The sequence below is a fragment of the Sinocyclocheilus rhinocerous genome, unplaced genomic scaffold (assembly GCF_001515625.1).
Source record: "Sinocyclocheilus rhinocerous isolate Xijiao unplaced genomic scaffold, SAMN03320098_v1.1 scaffold249, whole genome shotgun sequence".
NCBI classification, from domain to species: Eukaryota; Metazoa; Chordata; class Actinopteri; order Cypriniformes; family Cyprinidae; genus Sinocyclocheilus; species Sinocyclocheilus rhinocerous.
In genome coordinates this window covers 962,854-977,902 of record NW_015666483.1, presented here as the reverse complement: position 1 = coordinate 977,902, position 15,049 = coordinate 962,854, and the positions used below count along the sequence as shown (strand labels likewise).

Below are 15,049 nucleotides of genomic sequence, written 5' to 3'. Positions count from 1 at the left end.
CTGTGTGGAGCGAACCATTCTACAGGAACCCAAGGGAGAGAGAGAGAGAGCTGAACTGTCATTACGCGCAAATCACATTATTCATGTGAAAAAGACAGAGGGACGCTACAATATGTTTGGTATCAGATGCTTTCCATAACACAATCTAAGGCAGGAGTTTTTTTTTTTACATTTTGAGAAGAAAAGGAAACACGGTCTAAATCCTCCGTATCATTCATTTCTGTGGATATAGGCGGTTTTTGGACTCGGGAGCGCTCACGAGCACAGCGCGAGACACGGAGAAGCTCATCGAAGGAAAGCAGCACTGGACTTTGAATCTGAAGATTAGTAGTCTTCCCTTGTACTATCAGCCTATTGGTTTTTATTTTTGATGGATTTACCAGCGTAACAAAAGTTGCTTATTGGATGTCCAAGGATAAATAACTTTGGAACGGCGAGGAAAAAAGGACACATGAGTGTCTCGAGGGCCACCAAGATCCGAGGGCACTAAGAACTGCTGGTACCTTATCGAACCTATACGGACCGGGCAAAGTACACACGAAAATAGGTAAAATTATTATTTGCGGTAAAACTGGGGTCAGATTAGTTGTAGGCTATGAATATTATTTATATTGATATTTATTAAATAATCAGTTGCTTCAGATACATGAAACTGAAAATGAAGCATTTTCAGGGTCTTGCAGTAGGCTAATCAGATTATAAATTAGTGTTTAGTCTGAATTTCTCTTGCGCTATATTTATGCGCATTTGATCAATTTAATATGAAAACACCATCATATAATTTTATTCGTGAAATACAATTTCTTATTAATGAATCTAGTTCAAATCTAGTTTCCATTCATAATTATGTAGGCTATATTTTTTTGTTTCTGCTTGGGTTTAGGTTTATTTGAGCTCAGAATGACTTTCATTAACTATACCAAGTGGTTTCACACTTGTAAATGGATTTATTTAGCTTAACCAAACTCTCACTTCAGTGCGAAATTCTCGTATGTTTTGAGAACACATGTGTCTCCTCGTACCCGAGAGCTTGACGTTTGGTCTTATTTATCTCTCATGCTGAGCAAAATGAGCATTTTAGAAACACATTTGGAGTAAGTAAATACGTTGTAATCTCTTAATTGTAGGCTACATGAATTGTGGCTAAAATATCTTAAATGTTTAAAAGTTCAAAAGTAGCCTACTTTAAATTAATATCTCTTCTATATATTTGGACAATTAGCTAGCTGTTGCAATCGTAGATGTTCCGGATCCAATTCATGGGTTTATATAGAAACGACCCATTAAAAGCACGTTGTACAGGTCCCATTCATAAACAACTGTCCTTAACTGCTGCACATTCGTACCTGAGGGTTATTCATGTCCATGAGGGAAGTAGACAATGTCCAACAGTGATGTAGGTGTACAATAGGACATTCATTTTCAAATGTGGTTTGGTGGGCAGGGTTGGGATGTGCAATGCATTATGCATAATGTCATTTTAAAGGTTCATCTTTCACAATAGTATCTGTGAATTGTAAATCAGCTCTGCTTTTCTCCCAGGTTTGTGACTACACCGAGGTTGCCAATGCCTGGAGTCAGCATTTGAAGCTGACCAGCTGTCTCCCACACTTACAAACATTACCTCAGCAAGATGTTGAGCATCTTTAAGGTTTTCATTACCATCTGCTTAACGGAACTGGTGTTTTCAAGAAGCATAACATCCGGGGAAGTCCGGGCAAAAGGTACAGATTTAAATATACACTTTTTCTATTGAAATTCATAATGCATCCATAATCTGACCCTCTGTAACGAATGGTTGGAATATATGATGAATTATTCAATATATGATAAATAGAGCTGAGCTGATCGTGAAGAATTAAAGTCCAGGGGAAGTTGGAGAGGATGTAATCGTTTAGAGAGTAAAACAATCCCAGTATTTCCTTGAGCCATAAACAGTGCTACCTGATCCCGCCAAAGCCCTGAGGCTCGGAAGTGTAAATCTGTCTGGCCCAGTGCCAGTAACAGGGGATTGTGGGATGCTCGGAGTGGTGGGAAAGATGGGTCTCCTATTTAATTGTACAGACATGGGCTGTCTAGATTTTGTACCTGCCATGAAGGTATCTGATTATTTCCAAGAGCTATTAAGACGTTCACAGAGTTGGATTCCAGAGTTTTTTGTGTGATAAAGCCTCATGCATACAAATCAGAGGATTGTTTTAAATCACAGTATTAGCCATAAGCTTTACGTGGCATTTTGTGTTGGGCTGTTGATATGCTTAGCTAAAGTTCTTAAGCTTAGTTCTAGAGAATGAAGGGAACAGATGTAGACCCTTGTGAAGACTGGGGCAAAGTGTTCGTTAAAAGCATCTTTCTCTGAACACTTGTGAGCTACATACAGAGCTAGGAAGGTGATAAAGGTTGAAAACCCTGTGGTGCAGCCCAACAATGCCCCACTAAGTTCCTGCCAGGAGAAATTAAAGTACTTTGACAACTGTAAGACTTTAATGTGCAGAGCCACCCAATCAAGTGAGAAATGCAGCGCTAAAAGAACAAGAAGAGGCAGAAATGAACTTGTACAAATATGAGCATTTCATAGTAATAATATGATTTATCTACAGCTAAGTAATATAATGCCTTGTTTTCAATTCAGAAATAACACTAGTCATTTGTGGATTCTAGAGGTTATAATAAACATTTTACTGTATACAATTTTTTAAAAGGACCTTTGTAAAATTTCAAAGTTTCCAAAAGGAAAGGTAGTTTTCCAGTAGTTCATTAGCAGTGTACGACACTTCGGGATTGCAAATCACCCACTTATGATACCGTTAAACCTAAAAATGTGTACTGCATGGGTCTGAAATCTCAAATAATGATATATGTCCCTACAAAATATGTCTTTAAGATACATATTATTATGTAAAGTTTGCCATTTGAGCCATTCAGCTTATTTTTAGTGCACGCATGTGTTTGTGTGTTTTGTTTAGATTGTTCTTTATTTTCCTGCTGACCATTCACACTCTCTTCAGGGTCAGATACCGGCCAGGCCCTAGTTTTATTCAGTGAAGTTCATTAGTGTATTGGTGGAAGAATGTTATGCTTCAGTGCTGGAGGTGACATTGCTTGGTTAGGGGGCATTCTTCACTCAAACGCTCAAAATCACATTCACCTCCGGGCCACAAGGAACACTGCTGTGAAGTCAAAGTTAGGTCATCCTCAGCTGAGAATTGTGTTTCTGTTCTCTCTTTTGTTTGTGGCTTTGTTTGCCTGATTTGCTCCAAAACAGTGGTGATCTCTGTGAGAAAGGCTCTAGTTAGCAATTAGCGAGAAGTTATGTTAATTAGATGTGGTTTTTACTAATTACAGTAGTAGTTGTTCAAAACCTTCTTTTCTCTGTTCCGCCAGATATCCGAGTTTCTCGACCAATTCTTTTTCCTGGATTTCCTGAGAATGCTACTGTGTTGGTTGGAGGACATGTGAAGTTGGTGTGTAAACTCCACCAGCCAGCCTCAACACGTCTCCAATGGTTCAAGAAGGACAGCAATCGCCTGGGGCCTGATGGATCACCACTTCTTACAGCGATTACGGTGAGAAAGTGATTTAAAGATCCTCTATTCTGCATATTTTCTGTCTTCAGGAAAGAGAGAGTAATGTTACATTTGTTTCCCCCTGCAGCCTCTTCTTGAGAACCTCTCCAAAGTCAACATTCTTCCTTTAGTGAATGTCTCCATGGAAGATGCTGGGGAGTATGTATGCAAAGCGGAAAACTCAGTTGGTCAAATTACATGCTCTGCCTGGGTGGAAGTCTTATCAGGTAAGCCATATTATCATCTAACCTTCTCATCATCAGGGCAGATCTTCCGTCATTCTCTGACAGGTCAGCCAGGTCAGCCATTGGCGTTATATTGCCATGAAAACGGGTTTATGAGTATTTAGGAGGACAAAACTGACCACTAGAGTTGAAAGGTCACATCTAAGAAGTAAACTTCAGTTTAGTGTGATAATGTTGCCATTAGTAACTTTATTTTTCATGTTTTGTCCTAGAAGTGTCTGAGGAGCCAACTGAGGAAACGTCAGAGCATCTACTCCTAGAGCTTGGAGATGTACTAAAACTCCGTTGTGATACAAACCGTCCTGGAACTGTCCAGTGGTTCAAGGGTGGTATACGGGTGCAACACAATGCTCGTATCCAGATAAGGGCAGCAGTCATGGAGATTGCTGATGTCACCTTTGAAGATTCAGGAGTGTATGTGTGTATGCTACGTGGCACCAAAGAGGCTCTACGTAATTTCACTATCACAGTGGCAGGTAGGTTCTGCTACATGGTGACCTTTAAGCAGATTTGTAGTCTTCAATAATAACCCTTCTTTTGAATGCTCATGTAATAACTTGAACACTTACTGCTTTTTTGCAGATGCTGTAGGATCAGGAGATGATGATGAGGACAATGGTCTTGATGATGCTGGTCCTGAGACCGAAAATGACCAGGTCTACATCTCCAGAGGTTGGTGTTCATTGCATGTTCAGTTGCATTTCAGTTTTAGAGTGATAGTTGGAAATGTACCATTGGTTTCTACGTTTTAGCACCATACTGGACTCACACTCAAAGGATGGAGAAGAAGCTCTACGCAGTCCCAGCTGGAAACACTGTCAAATTCCGCTGCCCTGCCACAGGGAGCCCTCTTCCCACCATTCGCTGGCTAAAGAATGGCAGAGAATTCAGAGGAGAGCACCGGATTGGAGGCATCAAGGTGAGAGATTGTTATTTTTGTGTATTGGAGACTTGGCAATATACTAAGTATCACTTCATCCTCACATGTTACCATTTTTTATTCATAGCTACGACATCAGCACTGGAGCCTGGTCATGGAAAGTGTGGTTCCCTCAGACCGTGGGAACTACAGTTGTGTGGTGGAGAACAAATATGGGTCCATCGCTCACACCTACCTCTTGGACGTGTTGGGTAAGAGGGCTTCTGCTTGCTTGCTCTAGACAGCCGCCTGGCTCCACGAGGAGCCATCACAGGCCTGCCATGCTTAGCAAATGTCAGAGGCAATAAGCATCAGATCCTGTACCAGCAGCTCAGTGGCGTCACATAGCGAGACAGGCACCAAATGCACCTCAGAGAGAGCCACAGGGCACACTGCTACACCACAGGCACTAGGGTTCACTCGATGCTGTACATGTCTATACAGATATTTAAGATCCTCACTGGAAGAGGGCAATAAATATCATCACAGCGGGAGAATGTGGGGTGGGGGCTGGCATCGGTCTGTATGGTACGTGCCTGGAAGCGCTGTGGGTTGAGGCGTCCAGACCAATTTTCTACCTGACCTGTGACAGACCTGTTTGTTAAGAGTCCGGCGTGGGGTCAACTGCTGTGTCCTAGCAGACAGGGGGAAAGAACAGGGAATAAAGAGCCCATCGACTTCAAAGCAACCCGACACATGGGCTTGGCTCTAAAAACCCCTTAATGGAACTAATTAGTGAGCGTTGAACAGCTTTGGAAGTGCCGCTTGTCTATCCCTGTGCCTTATCTTTCATCAAATGCTCTTGAATGTCAACTTTCATAGGCAACATTATTTTGTTGGATGTTGAGAACTTCTAAAAGAACTGTTAAATATCTGACAGATATAGTGTAGAAAAGTAATGACCTTCCAATTTCTTCTTTCAGAACGCTCTCCACACAGGCCCATCCTTCAAGCTGGTTTACCCAAAAACACTACAGCTGTAGTGGGTGGAGATGCCCAGTTCCTGTGTAAAGTCTACAGTGATGCCCAGCCTCACATCCAGTGGCTAAAGCACATAGAGATGAATGGCAGCCGTTATGGGCCTGACGGCATTCCTTACGTGAAGATTGTGAAGGTATTTAGCAAGTCATCCATTATACTTTTCTAAAGGTGAAACAGATCTGTATGGAGCAAACAAGCACTAAAAAGTTTCTTCCAATTTTTCAGACAGGAAGCTTGAACATGTCTGAAGTTGAAGTCTTGTATCTTACCAATATCACAATGGAGGATGCAGGAGAATACACCTGCTTGGCGGGAAACTCTATTGGTTTCTCTCATCAGTCTGCTTGGCTTACAGTCTTATCAGGTAGGTTTTTATAGACACATTGATGACTCAAATCCTAAAAATTCCTTGAGACTCAGAGGTACAAGTAATGAAAACTTGTCAATTCCACAGAGGAGGATGTGGCCAAGGAGATGGACCTTATGGAAGCCAAGTACACTGACATCATCATCTATGCCTCTGGTTTCCTGGCTCTGGGAATGGCCATTGTTATAGTGGTCCTCTGCCGTATGCAGGTTCATCCCAGTCGGGAGCCTTTTGATACTCTTCCAGTGCAGAAACTCTCCAAATTTCCTCTACGCAGACAGGTAAGATGACATTTCTGAACAAACCTCATGAAAATTCCCCAAGAACATGGTATTCAAAAGAACATTCTGGATTCTAATCCTGTATGTTTTGGACCCTATCACAGTATTCAGTGGAGTCCAATTCTTCTGGAAAATCAAGTGCGTCATTGATGCGGGTGGCTCGTCTTTCCTCCAGTTGTTCCCCAATGCTGGCTGGAGTTATGGAGTTTGAACTGCCTTATGACCCTGACTGGGAGTTTCCAAGAGAGAAGTGAGCACTACCAGCAACCATAGCTGTAAAAAGTTTCCTTTTATATGATGGTAAACTAAATATTTATTTGAATTCTTTTGTGTCAGTTTGACTTTAGGTAAACCACTTGGAGAGGGCTGCTTTGGTCAAGTGATGAGAGCGGAGGCTTATGGGATAAACAAAGAGAATCAAGATCAAGTAACAACTGTAGCTGTTAAAATGCTAAAAGGTACGTTTCTGCTTTCAGCCATTGTACTGAAGTGTTGAGCAGTTTTGAATTGCAGACTAAGAAGGATTGTTTGGTCATTTTCAGACGATGCAACTGACAAAGACCTGGCAGACCTCATCTCTGAGATGGAGCTAATGAAGGTGATGGACAAGCACAAGAATATCATAAATCTTCTTGGTGTTTGCACACAGGATGGTAAGTTAAACACTGTGGCATCTCATGGTTGCACGAATTCATTCGGCCATTTGACTTAATTTCAATGTATATTTCTGGTTCAGGTCCGCTGTATGTGCTGGTTGAATACGCATCTAAGGGTAGCCTACGGGAATATCTCAGAGCACGTCGACCTCCTGGCATGGACTACACCTTTGATGTGACCAAGGTTCCTGAAGAACAGCTCACCTTTAAAGACCTAGTTTCCTGTGCTTACCAAGTCGCAAGAGGCATGGAGTACCTGGCCTCCAAAAGAGTAAGTTGCTCGGAGGGCTCAATTAGCTTCGTTTTGAAACCTGCCCCCCCACATCTTATCAACACATCCCTTTGTCTGACACGTGATGCCAAGCATTCCTTAATGGAGTGGTGGTGTGTTGTGTTTACCGCTGTGTCCATCCTGTCTCTGTGGGCTTTGTCCTTTTTAGCACTGCCATAAATCTGTTAGCAAGCAGGCGCTCGGACCCGCCTGTGCACTGGATCGTATTACTAGCTCTTTGTGGCCTGCTAAGAATGCAGTCGTCTGAAACCCCTCCATTAAGGGCCACAAACCAGGGGCCATTTTTGTCCTCTTTTTCAATCCTCAAATACCACTAACTATTTAAAATGAAAACCAAAATAAACTTAATGACATGCATTTACATCAGAAACCAGCTCTGTGTTGTTTTTCTGTGAAGTCCAAGTCTATTTAAAGTTGGGGTTGTTTAAACTTTTGCAAATGTTGCTCGCTATATGTTGATTCAGACAGCATTCCTCATATAGAAAGTAGTTTGTCATTTCTGTCGAGGTTTCATCTGGTTTGCGGGAACAAAACTCTAGCCTCACTGTGAACATGTTTATCTACTTACCAGAAGCGGAAAAGAGTCGCCAAAACATTGTTTGGGTCAATTCAGCTAAATAGAAATCTATTTTTTTGTCTCAACAGTGCATTCACAGAGATTTAGCAGCAAGGAATGTTCTTGTGACAGAGGACAATGTGATGAAAATCGCAGATTTTGGTTTGGCAAGAGGAGTGCATCAGATTGACTACTACAAAAAAACCACTAATGTAAGTAACAATTCTATTCAAAACGTTCTTAGAACTGTAGCTAGATGTTTTTTGCTCTTTTGAAGAAATCCCATATGTAAGCAGGGCTGTATGACCCTGTTTGTGCCCGTTTAATGGCTTAATGCTTTTAAAGACAGATGTGTAATGTGTCCATGCTGATTGGCAGACAGCTTAATAGAAGATAATTAGGGAAAGGGGGGCGGGGATTAGCGAAGGAGTGGGCAGTCATATTTTTGAGGATCAAAAGGAAGTGGAGTTCTTTGGCTCAGCCTGTGTGGCAGCTAACTGTCCCACTCATAACCCTGTTGTTTCCAATTTCAGGGACGTCTACCAGTGAAATGGATGGCACCAGAAGCCTTGTTTGACAGAGTCTACACACACCAGAGCGATGTGTAAGTCTGGCTAATCATTCGTAGCTATGCCAAAGAATCAGCTGAGCAGGGATACCCCCGGCTGGAATGCCGGCCCGTTCAGATTAACCAGAATGCACCAGTACAGTTTAATCCTGATGGTGGATGTTTTTAACGACTAAAAAATATATGGCTCGATGACTAAAAATGTTCTCAGTAAGAAGATTGAATTAGTATTGCTCAAACTGATTACCCTACATGGTGCACTGACATTTTTGGTCTCTTGTTTCCACAGTTGGTCTTTTGGAGTTTTGATGTGGGAGATTTTCACATTGGGAGGATCACCATACCCTGGGATACCAGTAGAGGAGCTTTTTAAGCTGCTGAAGGAAGGTCATCGAATGGACAAACCTTCCAACTGCACCCATGAACTGTAAGCATCAATCTGTTCACTCAAAAACATGTTTAACGTCGGTCTTCAAGGTTATGTACTTACATTCAAATTGCTTTTATTAGCTACATGAAGATGAGAGAGTGCTGGCATGCAGTACCAACACAAAGACCAACATTCAAGCAGCTTGTAGAAGAGCTTGATAGGGTGCTGGTGTCCATTTCCGATGAGGTAAACGCCTATTTTGGCAACAGTTTGAGTCCTAGAGTGTTGTTTTATACCCAAACCTCTAAACCATTTGTATTTTTACATTTTCAGTACCTGGACCTGTCCACCCCTTTCGAACAGTATTCCCCATCTTGTGAGGACACCTCCAGCTCTTGCTCTTCAGACAATGATTCAGTGTTTACCCATGATGCTATGTCAACTGACCCATGCCTTATTGGCTACCACGATGTGCGCTCTCGGATGGACCTGAAGACGACAATGCGATAGTCCTTTTTGGGCACAAGCTTATGGACATTAGATCTTGCTTGGAAACACTTGTATGAAAAGCGGTACAAGGATTTTCACCTTTGTTGCTCTGCCTAAGAACATTATAACAATGCTTGGCACTATGAAACTTGGTGAGTGGTAATTTGTAAGTGTGGTCATGAGCTTTTTTGTTTAAAGTTTTTATTGAATGGGTGCTGCTGTATGTAGAAAGCTACGTTGGAGCAGCATACAGGAGCGTATGAGAACATTTAGTAGAGTAAAAGAGAACATTTATTTTGATATAAAAAGCAGATAGCATTGATAAATATAAATATCTCTCTATATAAAATTATTCTACATTTTTTTATTTAAAGAACTGTCTTAAATCTCAGGATCTTGCATGTTAAAAATTGCTGTAGTGGCATGATTTTTGATTTCCTGTGAATACCTTAAAATATTTTATGTACATATCATTACAGAAGACAATTACATTTTATAAATTATTCTAAATGATATAAAGTGAAGGTGTTACTTAGGTGAAGAAATTATGTAAATCTGTTCTGAAGCTATCCCTGAATGATTCTTCATTTCATCGACACATTTACAATAGCTATTGTTCGCTGCTCGTACCATTGTACACGGTCAAGGCTAAACCTCTGAGCACTCAACTTCCTGTTGTTCTGTTCATTTCATGCCTCAGCGTTTGGTAAGCATGGTTTGTCGTGGTCTTCTCCCCAGCCATTCATCCCATTCAAACTGAGACATTGCGGGGACCAGCATTGCTTCCATTGTCAGTACTGTACAGAAGAAAAGGACTCGACTGAATGTGAAATGCCTTGATATTGATTGATTTCAAATGGTGAATCCTCCATTGTTTGGCTGTAACCTTTTAACCACCCCAGTTTGTTTGCGGGGTCCAGGCATAGGCCTAAGTGAACAATGGTCTCATGCAGCTGTAATGTGTGTGACTGCTGGCTAGGGTGATTGGGGGGCTGTCTAAGGCCTGTGTGCAAATGAGAAAGCCCCTTTTTATGCTAAAGGCTCCAGCTGCCCATCTTTATCCTGCATATCTTTTAATATACAAATGCTAATGCTGGCCTTTCTAAACAAACTCAGCAATGTCCTTCAGGGAATGCAAAGCCTCACCCCACAAGCTGATAAGAAGCCAATGGCTTTTTTCAAGTTAATTTACCTTGTACTTTGCATTCTTAGCCAGGGACGCTCCTACAGTTCCCTTTGGGCACATTCTGGGACAATTGGTGCGCATACTCCGAATGAATATGCGAGTTGATTTCCCCAATGTGAGCAGAACTGTTCAGTTCGATTTATCACCAGAGCTCAATCTTCTTTCAGGCAGCTACAGTGATGTATGACGTCTAAATAAGAAACAAACGCTTAAGCAGTCCATGACACCTCCAGAATTGTAAGAGCACATTCTTTGTGTATGAAATTATAAACCACATGACATTCCATTAGTGTATTCCTCAGTGTAACAATCAGACAATGTTATTATAAATTTCCTCTCAAGAGAGTTATTTTAGAAATATTTAATTTATTTGTTTATTGTTCGTTTTATATTAAATAAAGTATAATTTAAAATACTGGCCCATATTGTCTGTGTGAATGTGATCAAATTGCAGAACATGTTTTAGATCAACGGTTTAACAAGGTAATTATTTGTTCTATGGACATCAGATCAACACACTATTTTGTGCTATTGTAAACTGTTTGTATTTCGATCTTCAATCGGGCAGATTGACTTACTGATCACACCTCAGCGTCTCCCTCTAAATGTCTAGACGCATATCTATTGCATCACTGTCTTATCTCTCATGTGTAGCAATCCATTAAGAGACAAGCAGGACAACTATCACTATAGTCCAAATGTGTCTGTCTCTCCACGGAGACAATCTCAGCCAGCTGGTCTTGGTTAGATAAGAGTTTGTCCACCATGGAGTGGGCGTCTCTCATCTTTGCATCTTTAGCCAAAGGGCAAAGGCCCAAACCAGCCTACCAAATGCCATGGGCTGCATCAAGCTCTGGCTTCCTAATTCATTTTTTCATAATATAGGGTGATGTCTGTGATTTCTGGGGACAGTCCCCATCTTTGTTGGCTGGAGTTGTGCTTGGAAATGTCCCTGCCAAAATACACCAGAATTGTCCTTGTTTTTTGTCAGCAATCCTTTAGGGACTTCAATAAAAAAATTGTTCTGATTGTTCTGATGTTACTGATCAAGGAACTAGTGGTTGGCAGCAAGCAGTTGAGGTCAACATCTTCCCTTTCCTTTTTCCAAACTGAGGGTATATAGTTGATGCGTTCAATCATTTGAACCCATGACCTTAGCACTATGCTCTACCTACAGTAATAATGCTAAATAACATGGTAAATGGTACTGTGAAAAAGAAGTGCACCTAATTGAATTGAATGTGCACCTCAGTATACCTCAGATCCTTAAAGTATATAAAAACTGCATTTGCAGATAATATATTACTTAAATAAAAACCACTTAAGTGTACATAGAATACACTTTCATGACTGTTTCTTAACACATTTACACTTTGTAATAAAATGTCACATTAAAAGTTGACCTAGAAATTTATATTTATAATGAATGTTTTAATAATCTTCAAAGAAGTGCACTTATTTTTATGTTAACGTACTAAAGCACAAGTACTTGATTATAGCTTTAGTGTGTTATTTGATATTACATTTAAGATATTTTAAATACCCTATTGCAATCTTCATGTGTAATTTCAAATACATTTTTAAAAAATAGAATAGTTTCAATAGAAATTACATTTAGTTTACCATAAATGCTTGTCAGTACATTCGGCTGTATACTTTTCAATGTATTTCAAAGACAATAAGAAATTATAAAATCACACATAAAGAGATCAGTCAACGGTCATCATAATTAAATTCTACTTATTAAAAAAAAACACTCTACAGAAAAGTTCAGCTAATTGCATTTAACATAAATTTAAACTATAATACATTTTTATTTAATTGTAAATAACAAGCAGTTAAGTATCCAAAACATTAAATTCAGTTCGCAGTTAAGTATATTGTTTAAAATTATATTATTTCCATAGTAAGTTATGCCAAAGTGTAGTTCTATTTCACAAGAGATATCAAAGTACTACATGTCTGTATTAGCTATCTTAATATTTATTTCTAAATGAAGCATATTCCTTTTTGTGCACATGTAGCCCTGAAAAGTACATTATTATGTTACATGCAACATGGCATAATTTGTCAATCTTCTTATCAAAACCTCTTGAGGAGTGAAATTGCTAAGGAGCAAAGTAATAACAGAACATATGCCAATGGAAACATCTTTATGTTCATGTTCTTCTTACAGTAGGCACTATGTCAATGTCATTTTTATCTGCAGAAACCAGTGTGTAGTATAGTAAGGCCGGCCAGAGTAATTATGTAGCAATTACTTAGAATATTACATCAGCTGTTTGCCTTCCTGTATCCTGTTCCAATTAAGGTCACACACTTACAAAATCTCTCTTTATCTGGACACGTTCCCTCACATAGGTCTACATTGTGAAGAAAAAAACACTAATGAACATTAGACTCATTCGCAAAACGAACTTTTCGAGATTCTTACAGATTACAGTATATTTAATCTTGTATATTTTCTCTCAGGTAACATGATGTAAAGACTCGCTGTAGTTGAGTCATACTAACCGTTCAGCTGTTCATAGTTAATGTTCAGCCGCTTAGCCTTCAGCCCAGCGCTCCGGACGAAAGCACAATGGCTTATCTGTGTGTGTGAGTGTGTTTTCTCGTTCTCTCTATCTGCTGATCAAGGGAAGTATTTGAACACTTGTCTATACACAGAGCCTCTGTGGATAAAGCCTAGAGTGTGTGAGGCCAGGAAGTGTGAAGGGTAAACATCCCCCAGTAAATGGCGCCATTTTATTTGGGCTCTTACGCTTCCACACAGGTTTGGACTTCTTCATTGAAATGAACTGTCAGAACTGGCCTGGCAAACATCAGATTTTATGGTGAAGATATAATGCTGTTAGATTATATGGTGGAGTTTGACATTCCGCCTAGTTAAACTTGACGTCAGACTCCTCTATTTTTCCAAGCGCACTTCAGTACACTGTAAAAGTTAATGTCTTGAATAGGCTCAAATTTATGTAGATTGTCTTACCTAATTAAATAATCTCTCATGTGGCCTGAATCTATAATTCATAGGTTTTACTAAGCCTAACTAGTTTGCAAGTAGACATAACTATTAAAGTGCTGTTTTTTTGTCACGTAATTTCAGTTGAAATTGCTAAAAGCAACAAAAGCATTTCTGAGATTAGGTTCCCAGCATGCCGTGCAACTGGATAAAAATAGTTTATTCTAACTGTTCAATCGGAATGGGGAATCTGGGCCCCTTCACTGCCTCACTTCCCTTCACAGTCTGCCATAATCTCCAAACCAAGCCACTTTATCAGCATTCCCACAACAAGACATGTGACGGCGCCTTATATACACCAGTCATTTACACCAGCCCAAACTGTGACAAGTTTTCAATGACCTGGAGCGGCACGGCAGAGGGCGAAGAGAAAGGGTGAAGGGGTGAATAAATGTTTGTCAGTATCGAATGGCTAAACCAACACGATATGATCTTCCACGCAAACACTTCAGCTAAGGAGCAGCACACATGCCGGGGGCACAGACTGGGATCCAGCCCAAGATGGTAGCTTCCAATCAAGCAGATCAGAGTGTAACAGAACCAGTTTCCAGACACTGAATGTTGAGGCATAACAAACTGTCAAACGTTTATTTGAGACCAAAATGAAGGAAATGTCTGTGCTTTAATGAAGTGGCAACAGCGTCTCAGCTCTTTAGTGTGCCTAAACGTGAGAAATATAAAAGTCCTTTTTGGCTATTTTCTAGTCACGCAATTACAGCTCTTGAATGAGGAAATAAAATCTTCAAAATGTAAAATCGTCATTACTTTTGTAATCTGCTTTCTGACTGGGGTCCCGGGCCCCCTAAAAATGTTTACAGAATTTGAATTATTAATCATTTCATTCTGCTTTCTAAAGACCCGTGTTTTTATTGTTAACTAAAGCTAAAAGTATTAAAACATTTTTTGTGTTATTGAAATAAAGCTGGAACAAAATAAAATAAAATATCAATATCAATTGAAAAGCTTAAACTAAACCAAAAATGAGAAATGTTGCCTTGGCAATTAACTGAAATAAGATGAAGTACTAAATGACTAACTCGGACAAAACTAAATCTGAAATAAAACTAAAGCTATAACTGGAATAAAAATTAATTCAACTATTATATACAAATAATAATAAAAAAATAAATCAAAAAGGATAAAAGCATTCGAATTTAAATAAAACAGAATGCATTAAGAAATAACTACACAAGTTTACAAAGTTTTTTTTCCCAAATAATATTTTTTAATAGGGTTTATCACAATAAAAAATACATCTTGTAATACTTTTTAATTATATTAGATTATATTTTATTATTTAAACATTTTGTTTTATGATATCATGCTTTTTGATATTTTTATTATACAGTATAAACATACCTTACGCAAACATTTTTATATATATTAATATATTTTAGGAAACAGTCCCTCGCAAAAGGTTCATCATAGCCTATTTGACATCATATATAAAAAATATCTTGTTTGAGACTGCCCCAAAGACCAGATGAGGCCTTTTCCAATAAAGCAATCAGCTCATTGTCTCGATAAGTGTTTCCTCCTTATATCTCTAGAAAT

General features: G+C 39.5%; 1 protein-coding gene across 1 annotated transcript; it reads left to right on the top strand.

Annotated features, from left to right (window-relative positions):
• Positions 1–280: 280 nt before the first annotated feature.
• On the top strand, positions 281–9,559 carry fgfr4 (fibroblast growth factor receptor 4). The gene is made up of 20 exons (XM_016543629.1): positions 281–547; positions 1,543–1,724; positions 3,385–3,566; positions 3,655–3,793; positions 4,024–4,287; positions 4,394–4,483; positions 4,564–4,730; positions 4,819–4,942; positions 5,654–5,844; positions 5,937–6,075; positions 6,166–6,359; positions 6,464–6,609; positions 6,696–6,817; positions 6,902–7,012; positions 7,096–7,286; positions 7,953–8,075; positions 8,397–8,467; positions 8,721–8,858; positions 8,942–9,047; positions 9,135–9,559. The coding sequence occupies exons 2-20, from the start codon at positions 1,634–1,636 to the stop codon at positions 9,309–9,311; spliced, it is 2,766 nt and encodes a 921-aa protein (XP_016399115.1). The 5' UTR covers positions 281–547; positions 1,543–1,633; the 3' UTR covers positions 9,312–9,559.
• The last annotated feature ends 5,490 nt before the right edge of the window (positions 9,560–15,049 follow it).

Excerpts from the sequence above, each read along its gene's own strand:
- fgfr4 (XM_016543629.1), top strand. The coding sequence starts at position 1,634 with ATGTTGAGCATCTTTAAGGTTTTCATTACCATCTGCTTAACGGAACTG. Across the intron at positions 7,013-7,095 it reads TGGTGTTTGCACACAGGATG|GTCCGCTGTATGTGCTGGTT; the intron begins GTAAGTTAAACA and ends TTTCTGGTTCAG. Across the intron at positions 9,048-9,134 it reads TGGTGTCCATTTCCGATGAG|TACCTGGACCTGTCCACCCC; the intron begins GTAAACGCCTAT and ends TTACATTTTCAG.